This window comes from Epinephelus lanceolatus, chromosome 12 (genome assembly GCF_041903045.1).
Source record: "Epinephelus lanceolatus isolate andai-2023 chromosome 12, ASM4190304v1, whole genome shotgun sequence".
Lineage (NCBI taxonomy): Eukaryota > Metazoa > Chordata > Actinopteri > Perciformes > Serranidae > Epinephelus > Epinephelus lanceolatus.
In genome coordinates, this window is record NC_135745.1 from 4,236,298 (window position 1) to 4,256,190 (window position 19,893).

Consider the following 19,893-nt stretch of genomic DNA (forward strand, 5'->3'; position numbering starts at 1 on the left):
TAAGTGATTAAAAAAAGACAAAGAGGTGACCTAGTGGTGAAGCCTGACTATACTTTAGCTCTGGAGGAGCTCACTGGACTATTAAAACCCCTGATGATTTGCTGGCTGTATGAAGCTCCAGCAGAACATTATTACAACAGTAGCTCATTTGAAGTGGCACAGACCGATATATTGGTGAAGTCATTGTCTCTGATCCATGTTGCTGCCAGAGTTTAAAGATGTGGAAAATCAACTCAAACTGATCATTTCAGAAAACAGATCAACATCTGCGAGATTTAGGCTAGGGTTTTCCAAGGAGCATTAACAAGTTGTTTTATTCGTTGTAGATCTTTACAACAATTCACCGAAAGAACAAAGCAGTATGAGTATAAAACTATTTTGAGAACATGCAGATAGTGAAAGGTAAGGAGAATGCTGGCCAAAATCAGTGCCCCAATGGCAGGTTTATAGCCAGAGTCTACGTCCTTTGATTCAAACTATCAAAGGTCTTAGGTGGCTCTGTGTGTGTGTGTGTGTGTGTGTGTGTGTGTGTGTGTATTAATGCTGCATGTGCGTGTTACCTGAAAGACGATGGCTGGCAGTGTGGTCTGGTAGTATCCATCTTGGTCAGCCTCAGGCTCTGTCTCTTTCTGCCAGTCCTTCTTGTCTGTTTCCAGGGCCTTCCGCAGCCAGCCTGTTATATTAGACTGAAGATATGAATATGACAGTTAAACTGAGAGTCTGGATCCACACTTAACAAAGAGATGGTTTTCAACATTGTTTCTGCGCCACTGTGACATGTTAACTTTTAATAATTATGACGCTGGTAGTTTTATAAAGTGAGTGTATATTTGACACTTAATAGTCTGTGCAAGGTAAGGTTCAAGGATGACACACAGGGAGGCAGCATAAGACAGGGTGTTTGTAATTGAGTGTAATTAATTTACTGCACCAGATGTCCAAGAGCAGGTCAATTATCAGTGCAACACTCACAATTTGGTTACGTGGAGATTCCAGAGGCGGGTTCAAATGAAATAAAGATGGGCATAATATGTATAAAGGCTACTGGTGGGAATCTATAGGCACCTTTTGATTCCATTCGATTCAAAGGGGTATGATACCATTATAAAACAATTATCCATGCATTTTGATGGAATCAAATTGTTTCATTTCATTCTTTACTATTTCTCATTATGTTACTATGTGCTATTTTTAAAACAGATAGATTTTTCCCCACACCCCCTAATAAAGACTACAGGCAAAATAACTTGAATGGGACGTCTATAGTATTTCGGTTGCTGTGTGTGGTGCTCACTGTGAAAGTCTTGACATATTTGCTGAGCAGGTCGTCCACCACATCTTGAGGCAGCAGAGGCTCCAGCTGGTTGATGTCACACTCTGAATAGAGCTCTGGATGGCCCATCATCTCTGCACTTTAACATACACATACACAGATTCTCTGACTAAAACTCTGTTCCATCTTCAGGAGTCACATGAATTCTATGAGCTTGTGATAACACACATTTGTGCAAGTGGACAAGTGTTGCATCTGAATAAGGTTTGCAAGAGCATAAACAACAGACCGTGGTTTAGACACTGGTTGCATGAGGTAAATCAAACTATTAGTACTACTATTTCTGTGGTAAAGCCAGGTGGACTGTTGGTGAACATGGCAAATACAATGTCGGCTGTCGGTTTAAGCTAACTGGTAGATTAGACTCTTGCTGTATCCAGTCGGCAAAACAGCAAAAACGTCCTTCTTGCAAAGGAAAGACTTGAGCGCCTTTTAGAGAAAAAGCCAAGTCTAACTCGTTCATTGTAGCGGCCAAAGCCGTTTCAAACAACTGGTGTTCATCTGTAGCCATCTTGCAATGTTTACTGACTGATTCCGGACTTTGTCATCGCAATGCTGACGTCATCTGTTTACCTCGCCTCTGGCCCGCCTATATCAGATACACTGATGTTATTGGTGCAGCTTGGTTTCATGGGCATAGGTAATGAGCATCATTACTGATTGCCAGAGTGACTCGCTGAGCAAATTCAAACTGTGCTCTTGCGAGAACTCTGGATTTCCAGGGTACAGGTACGTTACAGTACAGGCACACTGGAATTCTTGTGCGTCTCTCTTTGTCAGCTTAGTTAAAAAAAATATATAAAAATATAAAATAGACACGTTTAATTAAGACCCAAAATAAATAAAAGTGCAGCTCAAATAGTGCAAACACACAAATATGCAAATCCACTCATAAGTGGTAATACAGTACTGTGGATGTGGAGAGAACCCTGTATAAAATAAATATAAAAAAATGTAACGAGTAATGACATTCCTAAAACTGATCACTTATTGCACATAATACATTGCATATGTGGAGAGTGAGTCCATTACAGTATTACACATTTTGTATATGTGTATATGTAATTTCCTACAGAACAAAGCTTTTTTGGCTTTATGTGCCACTGAGTAACTTTTATGGCAATGAACAGGGGCCCGCCTCCATTGTTGTATCCAGGTCTCTACAGTCTCATCCTTAAAAATGATGATTGAGGAGGAGATATAGTTGTTGAATCAAAATTAACCAAATGAACTTTAACCATTAAGCCAAGTCAATTTAGTTTGTTTATATAGCCCCAATTAACAACAGAATGATGAAACTTTTTCATATAGGACAAGTCAAACGTGCAGGGTGATGGCGACGAAAGACAGCTCCCCTTTAACAGGAAGAAACCTCTAGCAGAACCAAGCTGTGTGGCTGTCTGCTTCTACAAGCCTGTTGTGGCTGCCCCAAAACAAACTAGGAATGCAAAGCCCACTGGTCAAGGCAAGCCAAAATGATCACTAGTAGCACAACTGAGCCTAACATGTTCAGCCTGTGTGCTACTGACAAATAAAAGTCTGTCTTTGAACTGATGAATGTCCCACGGTGAACACCTTGTTCACAGACAGAGCTGGTGGAAGTGTGCATTTCTGTGTGTTCACCTCTTGTATGTGTTGAGGACCCAGGTTAGCAGGGAAACGATCTCATTAGCCTCCAAGTCCTCAGAGGCCAGTTCTTTGACACGAGTGGACACAGCATTGTGGTAGAGACTGAAAAACCTAAAACACACAGACATACATGTCAGCAAACACTTACCTGGATGTGTTCAATGACAGTGGAATTAACGGAAACCTGTATACTTTGACTTTTTGCAGCTTTTAATCAGTTGATAGTGAAGCAGGTCACAAAATGTATTCAACCTATTGCATTGTTCCTGTGACACTATTTGATCCTTTGTCAGGGGTGCAAGAGAATGTGGCTTTCTTTTCCAATGTCAACTGTACAAATGTACCTCAGAGGTGCCCAGGGATGGAAGGACAGTAAGGTGACCAGGCAAAAAAAGTGTATCTTGTCTGAATGTGATGTGTTCTTTAATCCTGAGAAAAGCAGACTGATTCATTTTGTATGTGTTACCTGTTGAAAGTGTTGTAGTGTGGGGGGAAGCACTGCACCATGAGGTTCTTGACAACAATGAGGTCATCCAGAACATATTTCCTGGTTATTTCTAGAAGACGAACCAGCCACATTTTATCAACCTCTCTCGTCACTGCCTGGGTGCCCTCAATGCGGGTGCTGACTGTACCCTCCAACACCTGCAACAGAAACAGATCAGAAAGTTAAAAAACAGCTAGTTCAGAGGTTGAGTCTGCACAGTTAGCCAGCAGGGCTCAAACGATGTTTTTCTGTGTACATTTAATAGTAGACGCAACTTTGTAATCATATACACTGTTTTTATTAACATGCACCTTTTTTTTAAGTGAACAATTTGATGTATTTGTTTTTACAATGGTTCAAATATGAGTAAATCATCAATTACCCCTTTTTGACAGTCATGGGCTGGCTTGACTTGGTTTGGGCCATCAGCCCAGCAGGGATTTGCATTTCCACTACAACAGGGCTATCCACTTGACAGTGTGTCTGTCACTGATGACGGCTTGTCTTGAGTGATGATGTATAAAAACAACGGCCTGATCCACAGCTACAGTCCTCTGTGATTTTTGATGCATGTGTTTTTCCACAGCAGGGCAGGTAAAAGAACTTTACCCACTGGAGGGGTGCTGTTTGTGAAGTAAGAGCCTGTTGCCTGTTGCCTGCAGCTCTTCATCTAACATCTCACTGTGGCTGTTTCTGCTTTCACTTTCCTCCCTGCCGTATTATTATACTTGTCTTTAGTGAAGGAAATCCACTAACAAAGTTCTGCTAGTTCAGTGATATACACATTTCATTTCCTATAGATTCTTTACAATAAAAGTCCCCCATTATTTTGTTATGTAAAAACTTTTATTGTGAAGCAGCAAAATAAGGAAATATTAAGTTTTCGAGCAGCAACTTTACACAACTTCTAATACGGCTGATATTGAACATGAAACAGTAAAATAAAGCAGATATGTAAAGTAAAAACAGGACGCAGGACAGAAACTAAACTCCAAACCAGAGATTCAGTTAGAAGCTACAGAAGTACTAAGAGGTGAACACACACAGACTTTCAAAAACACCTTTCTCTGGTCTCCTGCAGACAGAGGTGAGTTGAGTCTTGCAACACACAGGTCTTGTTTGAGGGGGAGAAGCAGGGTCGTCGGGGAGTTGGCTGCGGTCAGCGAGACGTCGCCGCTACCTGCTTGAGGGCGGGTGGCCCAGCATTTGGACCTACTCCGCCGTCTGTGCCACAGCATGGCATGGCACAGCGTGTCTTAATTGTTAAGGCCCATTTATGCTCAACATTAAATACGGATACGGACGGAGCCTTCTGTCCGTGCTCCGCGTTCATTTCGTCTGTATTTCTGCACGTTTCCATAAAGCTTATGGATACGGGCCAAACAGAGCAATACCACCGGGAACCGTGGGGGCAGTGTTCCTGTCACTACCCGATACGTAGCTCTAGTGAGACAGGAAGAAGAAATAACAATTCAATTTCTCTCATCGGCAGCACTAGAGAAAAGAATTCTCCATCCTCCAGTTGCGATGTATTTAACGGCCTCACTGACCACCGCCTCCTACAATGCTGCCTCTGTTTTTGTCTTTTATGCAAGAGGTATATTATCATTATCTCCTCCACAGCCGCTATGTTTGTTTTTGAGTTTGTTGTTGTCATAAACTTTTGACTCTGGGTTGCCTCCTGGTGGATATATTAGTTAAAATCCATGCCAACGTAAAGGGCGCATGGAAGTATGTGGGCAGTGACGGTAACATCGTTTGAAACGGACGTATACATTTTCGTACAGTACAGGCCAAAAGTTTGGACACACCTTCTCATTCAATGCGTTTTCTTTATTTTCATGACTATTTACATTGTAGATTCTCACTGAAGGCATCAAAACTATGAATGAACACATGTGGAGTTATGTACTTAACAAAAAAAGGTGAAATAACTGAAAACATGTTTTATATTCTAGTTTCTTCAAAATAGCCACCCTTTGCTCTGATTACTGCTTTGTACACTCTTGGCATTCTCTCCATGAGCTTCAAGAGGTAGTCACCTGAAATGGTTTCCACTTCACAGGTGTGCCTTATCAGGGTTAATTAGTGGAATTTCTTGCTTTATCAATGGGGTTGGGACCATCAGTTGTGTTGTGCAGAAGTCAGGTTAATACACAGCCGACAGCCCTATTGGACAACTGTTAAAATTCATATTATGGCAAGAACCAATCAGCTAACTAAAGAAAAATGAGTGGCCATCATTACTTTAAGAAATGAAGGTCAGGCAGTCCAGAAAATTGCAAAAATTTTAAATGTGTCCCCAAGTGGAGTCGCAAAAACCATCAAGCGCTACAACGAAACTGGCACACATGAGGACCGACCCAGGAAAGGAAGACCAAGAGTCACCTCTGCTTCTGAGGATAAGTTCATCCAAGTCACCAGCCTCAGAAATCGCAAGTTAACAGCAGCTCAGATCAGAGACCAGATGAATGCCACACAGAGTTCTAGCAGCAGACCCATCTCTAGAACAACTGTTAAGAGGAGACTGCGCCAATCAGGCCTTCATGGTCAAATAGCTGCTAGGAAACCACTGCTACGGAGAGGCAACAAGCAGAAGAGATTTGTTCGGGCCAAGAAACACAAGGAATGGACATTAGACCAGTGGAAATCTGTGCTTTGGTCTGATGAGTCCAAATTTGAGATCTTTGGTTCCAACCGCCGTGTCTTTGTGAGACGCAGAAAAGGTGAACGGATGGATTCCACATGCCTGGTTCCCACTGTGAAGCATGGAGGAGGAGGTGTGATGGTGTGGGGGTGTTTTGCTGGTGACACTGTTGGGGATTTATTCAAAATTGAAGGCACACTGAACCAGCATGGCTACCACAGCATCCTGCAGCGACATGCCATCCCATCCGGTTTGCGTTTAGTTGGACGATCATTTATTTTTCAACAGGACAATGACCCCAAACACACCTCCAGGCTGTGTAAGGGCTATTTGACCAAGAAGGAGAGTGATGGAGTGCTGCGGCAGATGACCTGGCCTCCACAGTCACCGGATCTGAACCCAATCGAGATGGTTTGGGGTGAGCTGGACCGCAGAGTGAAGGCAAAGGGGCCAACAAGTGCTAAACACCTCTGGGAACTCCTTCAAGACTGTTGGAAAACCATTTCAGGTGACTACCTCTTGAAGCTCATGGAGAGAATGCCAAGAGTGTGCAAAGCAGTAATCAGAGCAAAGGGTGGCTATTTTGAAGAAACTAGAATATAAAACATGTTTTCAGTTATTTCACCTTTTTTTGTTAAGTACATAACTCCACATGTGTTCATTCATAGTTTTGATGCCTTCAGTGAGAATCTACAATGTAAATAGTCATGAAAATAAAGAAAACGCATTGAATGAGAAGGTGTGTCCAAACTTTTGGCCTGTACTGTACGTAAAGGGAGCATAAATGGGCCTTTAATGGAAATGCAAATCGGCACGGCATGGCTTGATTCAATGCAGCCAAAAGTGACAGCGAAAAAGGCCCAAATGTGTTAGAATGTCATTTGAGCTGATTTCCCCTTAAATTTTCCCCAAAAATGTTCAAAATAACTTCAAAATTTACATGGTCATTGTAATAGTCATCCTGACCAGGATAACACTGAAGGTTCCAGCAAACCTCTGAATCTATTTATTTCATGTATGAGACTTTAAAAATGAGGATATTTTTAATGTGTTCCAACGTTATTTGAGCTGACTTGCCCTGTTCAGTAATATGCAGTGAAACTGCTTCAAATTGTATGTGATTATAGGAACATTCTGAGTAGAAATATTGTGCTTCTCAGCAAACCTTATATGGAAACGTTTTTTGACATTTTAGGACTTCTGTGGTGACGCCATATATTCAACAAGACTTATTCAATATATGATGTCTAATGCTATGACACAAGTCTTTGTTCGTCCTTTTAGGCCCCTCCAAGCATCAGTCCGTAACAGCACAAAAATATGGGGGAAACACTGCTTACGCTTAAATTGCCACGGTTCCCGTTACCAGACGCCATGTTGCTGCAGTCCAGCCTTCTTTTTTTTTAATACTGACCTCCTCCAGCCTCTGGCTACCTGCATGCACTTTAATGATGTCATATGACACCCCTCGTGGGGAGGCACTCATGTGATTGGCTGTACGTAAAGGAGTGAGACATCTAATTGGCTGCAGACAATCCCCTCTTAGAAAAAATGCATTTGTGAATCCTTTTTTGTGCATTTATTAATTTCTGTGTGCATTTATTCATTTAGAGACGGTTCTAGCTCCATACAAAATGGCGGTGGGTGGCTTGAGCAGGTTTTCCGCGTTACGCTGTAATGCTCTGTCTTTGCAGTGTCAGTGTCCCAGTTTGGTTTTAGGAAAAAGGACATGTTGTGACAATGTGTGAACAGTATCAATTACATGAGTCTTACCGTCAATTTGTGAGAGCTGGCAGCCCATGATTTCCGTACCAAAACATGAGCAATGGTGAATGTTACAATTCTGTGCACAGCTCAATTTTTTTGTACACAACTGTGCATATATATGCACTATTTCAACCCTGGCCAGAAAACCACCTCTTACAGAGGTAAAGGCAACTAAACTTCAATGCCTTGTCTATTCCGCAGCTAATCAATCATATTTCACCATGAATTCTATAATGTTCCAAACTGTCAGCATCTAAGTATTTTAAAATCTTATTCTTAATACCAGCTCACACTGTACGAGTGAATCGTCTGCGATGTGCGGCCAAAGCTCACGATTTATGTGCTCACACTGTACGTTCCAATCATCAAGCACGATCAGAGAGCTCACACTGTACGGGTGAAAACAGCTTGTCGGCCCCTGCTGACTGTCCTGCCCGTTGACAGCTGTCAATAAAGATACATTTGAAAGCTCCGATTTGTTCCGTAAGTGCAGGACAAGCAGTTTGCTTTGATGATTTGCGCTATACTGTGTGCCGAAACATCAAAAAAGAAGAGGCGTCGACGCATATGGACTCGCAGATGGCTTGAGAGACGTGGACAGTATGGTTTGTCCATTTTATAACGAGAGTTGGAGGTAAGCCGGCTACAGCCGGGTGCACCCTCTGTGTGTATGTGTGTGTGTGTGTGTGTGTGATCTATGTCTTCGCGCAGGCGCAGTGAGGGATAAAGGCACAGACGCTGGTGAATCGGCTCGTGGCTCTGCTTCAACTGTGCAAATGTCTGTGCCAGCCGACCAAAATTTCTGACATGTCAGAAATTCATCCGACCGTCCGACCGCGGTTCTGGAACAGATGATCGCCCCTCGCCCCCCCCTGTACACTGCACGGCAAAAGACGCAAGACGAGGTGGAAATCCGGCCCGAGGTCGTGCGTCTCAAAAATCGGGTCAAATCCGGTCAAAAATCGTACAGTGTATGCTGGGCTTAAGTGGTGTTAACATGTTCCACAAACACAGTCATGTTCAACACTGAGAATGTGATAGTTAGACCAAGGCCTGTCATTCATGATGGTAAACATTACTTTGAATCAGCCTTAAAGCAACCTCCATATAGTCTCAGGAAAACTGGAAGAAGAGTTGGATGAAAAGATGAAGAACAAGAAGAGTTAGAAGGCAAAGTGGAAGAAGAGTTGTCTGGAGAGAAGAAAAAGGAAGAAGTATAGCTGCTGCGCAGCGATGGGTCGGGTCCAGGCATTTTTAGGCAATTCTGAGCAACAAGCAGAAGAATTGGAAGACATTTAGGAATTTAGCAACCCAATCTGCCTTTTGCATCAGCTGAGGCTTGAACTCACAACCTCTGAGACTAAGAATCAATTTCTATCTCACTGAGCTAATTAGTCAGTGACAATTCATGTATAGCTTCACAAATTGACTAAGCCAGACGTGCAGGTTTATCAGCCGTCCATGCATGGAAAAGCAGATTTCAAACCACTGTAAAAAATTCAGTTATTGAAACAAAAATCTGAAAATACACATATTGCATCTAGACAGCATGGAAATGTTGGTAATTTGTTTGTAACAATGATTGATTTGCTCTATAAGTGAAAAACTGATGTTTAAAATTGCCATTTTTACACTGACTCCAATTGTTCACATTAGAGCAAAATTCAAAATGCTGTCAAAAATTCAGTTTTTGAGATAAAATTCTGAAATTTGCCACACATCATCTACCATGACTCTAGAATTTTGTCATTTTTTTTCATGAACATTGAAGATTTATTTAGCAAGAATTTGCATGTATATGTTTACAGTACCATTTACAGTCAAATTTTGATGCACTGTTGGCTCAATTTTTGATAAATCAAAAATCTGAGAAACGTAGTTTTTGTAGGACAGTCTGAAGATGCTCTGTAGCAAGTTTGGTGTCAATTGAGCAAAAATTGTGGGAGGAGAAGTTTTTAAGAAGTTTTACAGATGAACTTCATAATAATAGGTTTAAATGTACAAAAGTTTCTTCAGTATTGGGGCTACAGTTTGATGAAAGTTGTGAAGCTGTAGCACGTATGGTTGATTTGTTATGAATTTTCAAAGTTTTTAAATTTAGATGCTTGCTGTAGCGCCACCATCAGGACTACTGGCTTGAGTTTACAGCTGAGGATATCTGGCATGAGACTGGACCTTTGTGCAAAGTTTGGTGAGTTTTCACCCATGGAAAGTATGATTTCCTCTGAAGAAGAAAGAAGAAGAAGAATACCTAGGATTACAATAGTGTCCTGGCAGCTTAGCTGCCCAGACCCTAAAAAGGGTTTGGAAAATAAAAAGAGAGAAAAAAAGTTGGATAAGGAAGAAGGAACAAAGAAGACAACGAAGAGTCAGATGACGAAAAACAACGGTCCTCAAACTAGGTGTTCAATCATGCTCAACCTTGGGGCAACCCTTAAAGAGTACAAAGAGATAATAAACTTTATTCTACTTGCTCAAGTAATATCTTTTATAACTGAGTATTACAGAGCATTACTCTGATCCTTCATCCCTCCTCTCACCTCGAACATCTTGTCCTTCCACCGTTTGGGCCGCCCAGGTGGGATAAACCCAGTCTGCTTCTTACGGTCGACCATACGTCGATCAATCTTCTCCTCCCGTTCAATGATGCGAACCACTGACACCAGCATGGTAGGGTCACGACGGACTGTAACCATGGACCTCTGCAGTACCATCCATAACTGCTTGGCCAGCTCATCTGACAACCCTTGAACCTGGAAGGGAACAGAGAATGAAAAATGGCTGCCTAAAAGCTTTGGCCTTTGTGGTTACATAAGAACTAAAAATGTCTTAGATAGAATACAATCAGAAAGGTAAACCACCTTTAGCTAACCACAAACTCAGCTCAAAAACATATACACATGTATGCTTATAACTGTGAAACAATAAGGCTCATTGTTTGCAAATTTAGTTTAAACTGATTTAGTATGTTTCCTGCAGCAAAACGACACTGTTCACTGCAGTTTACAATACAAGATCCTTCTGCAACAAAGACAACTTCACAGTAACTTTACAGTGAAATGTAAAAAGGACAAATAGCAAGAAAACAGCACTGGTATCAGATCAGTTTTCTCTCTTGGACAATGAACAGAGTTTGTATCAGGGTGAGTGACTGGTTAGAGAAAAGAGTCCCTTGGTGTGTCACTAATGGTGTTGACGATGTGTATGAGGTTCATCTCTTTCACAAATATGCTATGACACTCTGAACCTCTATCACTTAAACTTACATCTTCAAAGTAAATGGAGATGAGGTTCATGTCACTGGTGTTCTTGCTGTCCATACGGTACTGTTCATACATGAGGTCATCACGTGAACACTCCAGTTCCATCAGCTTCCTGTGGGCCTGCAGCAGCTCGGCCTGCTCTATCAGCTGTTGCGTCTCTGTCACAATCTCTGGAACTGTACACACAGCAAAGAATACAGGGGAGAAGCTTTCTGTGAGTCCAGTTACACTTTAAAGACTGCTTGTTGGGTCAAACCTGCTTAAAGCCTGAGATGTTTCTACAGTGACACTAAATTGCCTGTGATGGGATGCACAATGGTTGACATCTTTTAGGTGGGGTTGAACTAAACTTACCAGAGAAAATGTTTTTAAGGTTTTCCACAGCTGAGGCCAGCTGACTGTGTTGGACTACAGCATCCTTGACATCTTTCAGGTTCTCTATGGTGTTGATGCTCTGCCTCCAGTCTTTACTCACATCAGCCAGTGAGCCCTGGATGTCTTTGACATCCAGCAGGGCACTGTGCAGCTGGGTCAGTCCAGTGCGAACACCATCCAGCTGGGACTGGATGGCTGCCTGAAGGACATCAGGGGCCATCAAGAAAAGTTAGAATTATTACACTTTGTGTCAATAATAAAATTGTGGTATGGGATATGATGAATGCTTGCTTTCTTACAGATTATGTGTCAAATTACCATGTATGCTTGGTCACCGTTGAATACATTAAAGCATTATATGCAACACCTTTCTTTTTGCTCCCATTTTTCACAGGTTTTAGTTAAAGATTGACGAGTTTTTATATAATCAATAAATATTTTTCTCTCTTGGTCACTAAATTTGTTCAAATCTGTTAGTGTTTAGTTATCTTGGAAAAGAAGTGCTTATTAACTGTATGTTCACACCAAAAGCTGCCAGAGCTGCAAAATAGCTGAATTCGCTCTAGCAGCGCCACTGGTAAAATATTTGTGGCAGTGAAAGCAGCTCAAGTCGCTCATGACGTCAAATTCTGAACGTTCGATTATGCTTTAATTTAAAGGAGCCACAAAGCAGGTTACTGGCTGGAGCACAGAAATGTGACTTTGTGCATTTGCCTGAGTACAGAAACTTTCACGTTTGGACAATGAAAACAGAACAAAAAGTCTAAATATGTCTGACATTAAACATTAAACACACACAGCCTGTGTTGCGTTGAGGCGTTGTCACATAAATTCCACACAAATTCCAGCACTTGAATACACCGTAGCACAACACAGCAGCATGTCAAGTGGGCCAAACCCAAACCAATTATGAGCAAACATTTTTGATTTGTTATTCTCCCCCAAAGCTGTAAACCTAGGGGAAACACTGTCACTGGTTTGGGTTTGAGTACCGACAGCGCGATTAGTTAAACTGGTGATAAGGAGAGCAAATGAATTGCATTCCCGCTAATAACAAGCGTTCCAGAACACAAAGAAATTGTATAAGTACGTGCGCTTGTCCACACTTGTGTATCGATTCAACATGGAAGAAGACACTCTTGTAATTTGTGCCGCCGTGTGGTACCTGCGTGGATGTAGCTGCCGTCAGGTCTGGGTTCACGATATCCTCCCAGGCTGTGAACAGCACAGGGAATATCATCGGCTGGTGCGGGAGCTGCGGCTGGATGGGGAGAGGTTCCAGAGCTACTTCAGGCTTAACATAGATCAGTTTGACAGCTTGCTGCTTGTTTTGAAGTAGGAACGAATGTGTGGTAGGAACTAAAAGTTTCCAAGGATGTTCTCTGGGTTCAACACAAGCGATGGACATCTACATTTCGATTGGTTGCTGGTCATTTGCAGCTCAAACGCGTCATAGCTAATTTGCATAAAGTTAACCAGTCTTCAACTTTCCTTTCCAGCTCAATTCGCCAAACGCCGCCGCTCATCGCTTTTGCAGCTCAAAACGCCTCTGGTCACCACTATCCATTGAAAATAAATTAGACCTGTTGCCTTTGCAGCTCTGGCAGCTTTTGGTGTGAACATACAGTAAGCCAGAATTAAAAAAATTGCAACCAAAATATGAGAGAAATATATTTATTGAGTGCATAAAAGTGTTTTTTACAACCAGAACTAAAATTAAGCTAAAGTTAAAGAAGTATTTCACTGCTGGAAAGGTGGTCTTTTCATAAAACTAGGCGCTTTTGCTCAAGATGAAGAAAACCTAACTACTGATTCAACTGAAACTGAATCAACAACAATTTTGATAAACAGATTTTTTTTTAAATTAACAATAATTTATCAAGAAAAAACACCAACCATTCCCTGGTTCCAGCTTCTGAGGACTGTTGACTAATTACTGCAGTTCTTGTTCTGCTTGTTTTATTCATTTATTTTTCTATTTTTTAAATGGATTACCTCTGCATATTTAACTGTTGACATCTAGAGATGACTGACTATTTGCTGACATTTCACTGAAAGCAAATGTTTTTGCAGTGAGTGAATAGATGTGTAAAATGGAGGAGTGTGTACAGAACTATACTGCACTGTCTGTTAACACATCACCTTCAGCCTGGCCTCCACAGAGGCTTTTTTGCGTGCCTCTCTTCTTCTGTACTGCTCCACCTTGTCCAGCTGGTCAGATCGCTGCAGCATTCCTGCCACACGCTGCACTGCCGTGGCAACCGCTTCCCGGCTCGTCTCCTCCATAGTGTTGGTCAGTAGTATTAAGTACCAGTCGTATCCAAAGGCTTCATGCAAACACTCTTGAGCTGAAAAAGAATAATTAAGATACATTAAAAGACACCATCAATGACATACTGTGTCAGTGAAAGATTATAACGCTTTGTTCAAGATTTCTTTTACTTTTATGACTGTCACATCAATAGATTAAAAATGGTCTGGCAAAATGTGTCTCAAAACTAATACAAAATGTTCAGCAACAATTCCAGTGTCCCCATGGAGATACTGTTGCACAGCAATCAATTCGATGTGGTGATTGAAAGCTCCATTTTCCCATGCACAGCCAACAGCAATTTCACTGTTGAGCATCAAAGCAATTGTAAGAAAATATACAGAAACAACAATATTCCTCAGGTTGAACACACCTCGTTAGTGTTTGAACACTGTAGCTATTAACATTATAACCTTTAGTATTTAGTTCATGCTGAGTCTACTCTTGTCATAGCAGATTCACATTGTAACTTTTTCTTTTCTCCACAGTTAACACGGGTCACTGGACAAAATGTGACCGGAGAGCACAGGACAGTTCCAACAGTCTTTGTCAAAAAATTCTTAGAGCTACTCAGCTTTTTGTTAGATTGTTAGCTCGCTTCTTTAGATTTAGAGTAGGGCAGTGTCAAATAACATTCGTTCTGTGTGGTTATCTAAGTTAGTGACAGCTAGCAAGCCAGCGGTTAACTTGCTAACGCTGGCGTAACGCTAGTTATTATTTTGACAACTTGTGCACAGCAGCTAGATAAACTATTGTGACATATACTGTAAAATTAAAAAAATGCTTAACACTACTAATAAACGTTAACTTAAACTTCCCGGCTCGTTAAATTTAACAGCATAAGCTAAGCTAACAACGAACGGAAAAGGCTAACACTATCTCGACGCCTGTAAAACAAGCTCATTGTACAAGCCCAAGATAAAATATGAACGTTACCTCAGGCACTTCACTTAGGGACTGAACGTGGGGAGGATAAAATGCATTTCTACAAATCTAACATTGATATTTCTGACAACGTTATGTTGTTGTGGTTCCTCATTGGAGCTCCGCCCAGGCCAGCTGCTTCTCCTTTTTCTTCTTCTTTGAGTGTAATGGCAGTTGGCAAACCATCTTTCAGGTGCATTACATTACCGCCACCTACTGGATTGGGGTGCGAAGCAGTAGATTGCCAAGAAAAAATAAATAAATTCTCTCAATTATTTTTAAATAATTAAATAGAAGCTTCCTTCCTTGATGTCTTTCCTCGTAGATTCGCTAATGTAATACTGTGCCATTACTCAGTTAATCCTTTTATTCACTCAGTCTACAAGTGCGTCCAGTAGGATGCCTCCCTATTCTATGGAGGCTTTCATTTTATCCTGTGTGTCTGTGTCCTATACTCCTATACTACTGTACAGATGTCTTCCTGTGTCACTTAGGTCCCCATAGGCTATTCCTTTTTTTCCCTGCATGCAGTCCTTCATGATAGTTTCTCAAAAGCACTGACAAGCTATCAATTGCAACACTGTTATTCTCTCTACCCATTGTAATGCTAATAATATTCTAATGAATTCAGCTGTAATCACTGGCAGATGGTCTTATATTCTCTTTTTTTTTACTTCACAATGAGGCATAAAGAATGCAGCACCGACATGCCCAGTCTCTGGTTCTTTTGAACCACCTGTAAATATGAATATCTTGCACTGGTGATGATCAGTGTATCTTTACACTATTGTCCACTGTGTTACTTTTTTAAGGCTTCTCCTTTAATTTCCTTTAGGGTCTGTGGATGGCATAATGAATTTCTTTGGGGTTTTTGGCAGTTGACATCTTTAAATTGCATTACTGCCTCCCTCAGGCTTAATAATAATCCAGAATAAGTGCGACATGTATAGGCGTATTTGAATCAGATTCCCATTCTAACCCTGACAGAGACCTTATGACATTGATATCTTCCTTGCTTTTCTTCTTTTCTGCTTAAACTTCTGATGTAGACTACTATCGCCTTGGTCACACTGTACTCCCAAAAAACTGAAAGCATTCAGCTCTCTCTGGATTATTTCCACATGACTTTAGATTTAGTCCTTCCCTAATTTTCTTATTTGTGAAGAACATAACTTTAGTTTTTTACATCATGATTTATACCTTCCTGTGGTTTCTTAACCAGGCCAACATGATCTGCATTTCTTCTCCTCTTCCACAAAGCCCAATCATCAGCATGCAGAGACCTCCTAATGCCTGAGAGTAAACTTTCAAATCATTTATCATCACTGAGAATATTGTAGTACTTATAACACTCCCTTGGGCCGTGCCAGTTTCCTCAACATGATTTTCTGAGAGCTCTGATCCTATTTTGACCTGAATGGACCTTCCACTTGGAAAATCCCTAATCCAGTTGACAATGTTTCCCTCAATTCACATTTGATGTCACTTCATGAACAATCCTCCTCTCCATAACAGTGTTGTCACAGCCTGCATTCTGCTCCCCTGCTCTCCCAGTGTTTTTCCACTCCTGCCAGCCACTCTCACCTGATCACCCCATTCCACACACCTGCCTCCACAGCTGCAGCTCATCAGCCAATCAGCATGGTATTTAAACCTCTCTAGCACACACTCTTTGCCAGATTGTTTTCCCCACCCACATGCAAGACTTTCCAGCACGTTTTACCTGCCCCACCCATTACCATTGTACGCTTTTTCCACATCAAAACAAACTGCAGCCACAGTTTCTTTGCTGGCCGGGGCTTTTCTCACCTCATCTTCTAAACACAGAAATGGGTCCATTGCGGTCCTGCCTTTCCTAAATCCCTTTTGATTTGTAATCACAAAGCCCCTCTTTACTTGCCCCATCACTTTATAATGTGCAACACAATGACAGCAAAACGATCACTCACTCAAGAGATTTTATAAAACACAAAACTAAAGAGGCAAATTAATATAAAAATAAGCCCAACTAATGTTATGAGAACAAGCAAGAAAGAATACTATTAGAAATTATTAAATGATAATAAAAACAATATTAGAGGAATATTGGACATACCTAACATTATTAAAAAAAATGGATATAGACAAATGAATTATCCTCAGTATTTCGTTGATAATAATAAGGAAGTTTATAATATGAATGATGTGGTTAAGAGTTTTAATAAATTCTTTGTAAGTGCTGGACCTGAGCTCACAGGGGAAATCCAGGGACATCTGAAGAAGGGAATGATAAGCTGATGGATAGAAATCCCAGCTCTATGTTTCTTACAGAAGTGGATGAGAGAGAAACACTGGATATTGTTAAAAAAATGTATAAAACAAAAGTTCTTCTGATTATAATGAAACTGATATGACATTAATGAAAAAGATTATTGACGGGATTTCAAAACCATTAACATACATCTGCAACTTATCATTCCACACCGGTTCATTTCCAAAAAAAAAAAAAAAAAAGAAAATAGCTAGTCATACCGCTCTACTAAACTGGGAACTAACATGACTTCACAAATTACAGACCTGTCTCTTTACTTCCACAATTCTCCAAAATTCTAGAAAAAGTCTTTAATGGCAGATTAGACAAATTCATAGAAAAGCACAAGTTGCTCACTGACAGCCAAGATGGATTCAAATCAACACTTGCATTAATAGAATCAACTGAAGAATTTTCAAACTCTATAGATCACAAAAAAATATGCAGCTGACGTATTTATCGACCATAAAAAAGCTTTGGATACAATCAACCATGACATATTAATCAATAAACTGGAACAACATGAACATAAATGTTATTTAAGTAGAAGACAGCAATTTGTGCTGGGAGAGTTCTATCATGTTTGGACATTACTTGTAGTGTCCCCCAGGGGTCAGTGTTGGGCCCTAAATTGTTTATCCTTTATGTTGAAGACATATGTAAAGTATCCAATGTTTTGAAACTGGTATCGTTTGCTGATGATACAAATATTTTCTGCTCTAGAGAGAATTTGCCTCAAATGTTAAGGGATATTAGTAGAGAAATGTGTAAGTTAAAAATTTGGTTTTATAGAAACAAATTATCATTAAACTTGAACAAAACTAAATAATGTTATTTGATAACTGTGGGTGAAACACACAAATACAGATTCAGGTATGGGGTAAACATTGAAAGGTGTTGCATGAAAGGTGCATGAAATCAAATTTCTTGGAGTGACAATGAGAAAATCAGCTGAAAGTCATACATCAAACACGTACACACTAAACTGTCAACAAGCATTTTAGTTTTAAACAAAGTGAAGCAGGTCAAGACCATCGCAGGGCTAATTAACAATATATTAATATGTTAATAAGTATTTATTCATTTATGGGTAATAGTGTACACGCATGTATTAGTGTAATTCATACTTTGTGTAATTCACATGTTCACTTATTGAAATATTAAAAGATAACAGGACAAGTTGATGAAGATATATATGTTGTTTTCATATTAATATTTCTTTTGTAAGGCAAAGGCAATTGGTATTATATACATCATACATTTAGACTGGTTTATACTTGTAAGTCATGTCATACTTGTAATTCATAATATGGTAATTCATAGATAGATTTTCATAAGATATATATTTGGTAATTACTGTTGTATGGGTTGTTTTTGTGAGACAAAGTTAAAAGGTAATAACAATGGTATATTTAGTATAAAATGTTAGGTATAGGTTTATCTATGTGAGGAAGTTGCCTGTTTCATTTCACTCATGACTCAATTATGGAGAAGGGGTGGGATTTAATAAGTTTACACTTCCACTCCTTTTCAAATGTGTAAATCAAAGTAACTATAAACTAACAATTGCTTTTCATGAAGCTTTTCATTATTTGTAAATACTACTTTCTTTCTGTCTGTCTGCTTGTTGGTATGCTCATGTCTTTTCTTTTTGCAATTCGAAATAAATATGAAATATCAAAGTTATTACTATTATTATTGTAATTATTATTGTTGTTGTTGTTTTATCTGCAACTAGAAGGCGGCTGGTTGTCACTTCATCTCCCCATAGGCTCCTTCTTTGTTATTGCTCAGATCACAAAAATGCACTCCAGACATGAACACTGACACTCATCAACACCCACGTGTGACTCATCAGGGGTACTTTTAAAGCCTCTCACCTTTAACTACTGTTACTGAAGAGGTGGTCCTATCATTATTCATTTTCAGCCAATGAGTATGCAATAAACATTATCAGTGGAGTAAATTAGCTTCACAGCTACTTGTTGGGACAGATGCACAGAGAGATTAAAAACATCAGGATCCAGAGTGACAACACTGAAGTTTACAACCTTGTTGAAGTGAGCAATCCTGAGTGATTTATGTAGATGTCTCTGCAACTCAGGTCCCTTTCACTCTCTCGAATGAAAAAAAAAAAATAAAAAAAATCCCAATGAATTTCAATTTTAACCATCAGAGTCTGTAATACACATCAGCAGGTATAAAGATAACCTTATATAATAATCTTACTGCAGATTCACATGTACAGCACAAAGTGATTAAAATAAAATTTTAAATGAAAATACACATGCCCATGGTTATACTGTTTCCTCTCCATGTGGCCCCTATAAAAAGTTTTGAAACCTCTGCTTAAAGTTTTACTTCAGCAAAACTGCAAAAAACATAAATCTGAATTATCTCCATCCATTTTCATCCTCTTATTCAGTGGAGTTGTGGGACAGCATGCAGAGCAAAGTACTCCAGATGTCCCTCTCCCCAGCAACGTTTTCATGCTCCTCCTGAGGGATCCCGAGGTGTTTAAAGGCAAAAGGTAGCCTGAGTGTCAGACTGAAGCTCCCAGAACCTTCAGTCTGACATGGCTTCCATTGAAGGCGATTTACAAGGGGGAGGGAATTTGATTTTTTCCCTAACCAATCAGTAGAGATCAACGACTCACCCAGAATCTGACGTCATTAGTATCCATGCCTCGGGGGTGCCGAAAACAAGCGAGCATTGCCCGTTTAAAATGTCTCCGTCGTCGTGCACGCCCAGCTGCATCGCCGTTAAATCCAGTTTAGCAGCTTCCTTAATTTGGTCCTCCATTAACGCGAGTAGTGGCGAAATACCTCAATAGCATCGTCAATGTGGTCTGTAGGATCTGTAGCGGT

General features: G+C 40.3%; 1 protein-coding gene across 1 annotated transcript in view; it reads right to left on the bottom strand.

Moving 5' to 3' along the window:
- Positions 1 to 14,902, bottom strand: part of exoc3 (exocyst complex component 3) — a 31,170-nt gene extending 16,268 nt beyond the window's left edge. Inside the window, exons 1-9 of the mRNA XM_033651375.2 lie at positions 14,749 to 14,902; positions 13,644 to 13,849; positions 11,481 to 11,700; positions 11,130 to 11,302; positions 10,404 to 10,616; positions 3,429 to 3,607; positions 2,957 to 3,073; positions 1,295 to 1,412; positions 561 to 686 (exon numbers count right to left, since the gene is read on the bottom strand). Of these exons, the coding sequence (XP_033507266.2) occupies positions 561 to 686; positions 1,295 to 1,412; positions 2,957 to 3,073; positions 3,429 to 3,607; positions 10,404 to 10,616; positions 11,130 to 11,302; positions 11,481 to 11,700; positions 13,644 to 13,787 (1,290 nt within the window). The 5' untranslated portion in view covers positions 13,788 to 13,849; positions 14,749 to 14,902. The remainder of the gene's footprint in view (positions 1 to 560; positions 687 to 1,294; positions 1,413 to 2,956; positions 3,074 to 3,428; positions 3,608 to 10,403; positions 10,617 to 11,129; positions 11,303 to 11,480; positions 11,701 to 13,643; positions 13,850 to 14,748) is intronic.
- Positions 14,903 to 19,893: the final 4,991 nt, after the last annotated feature.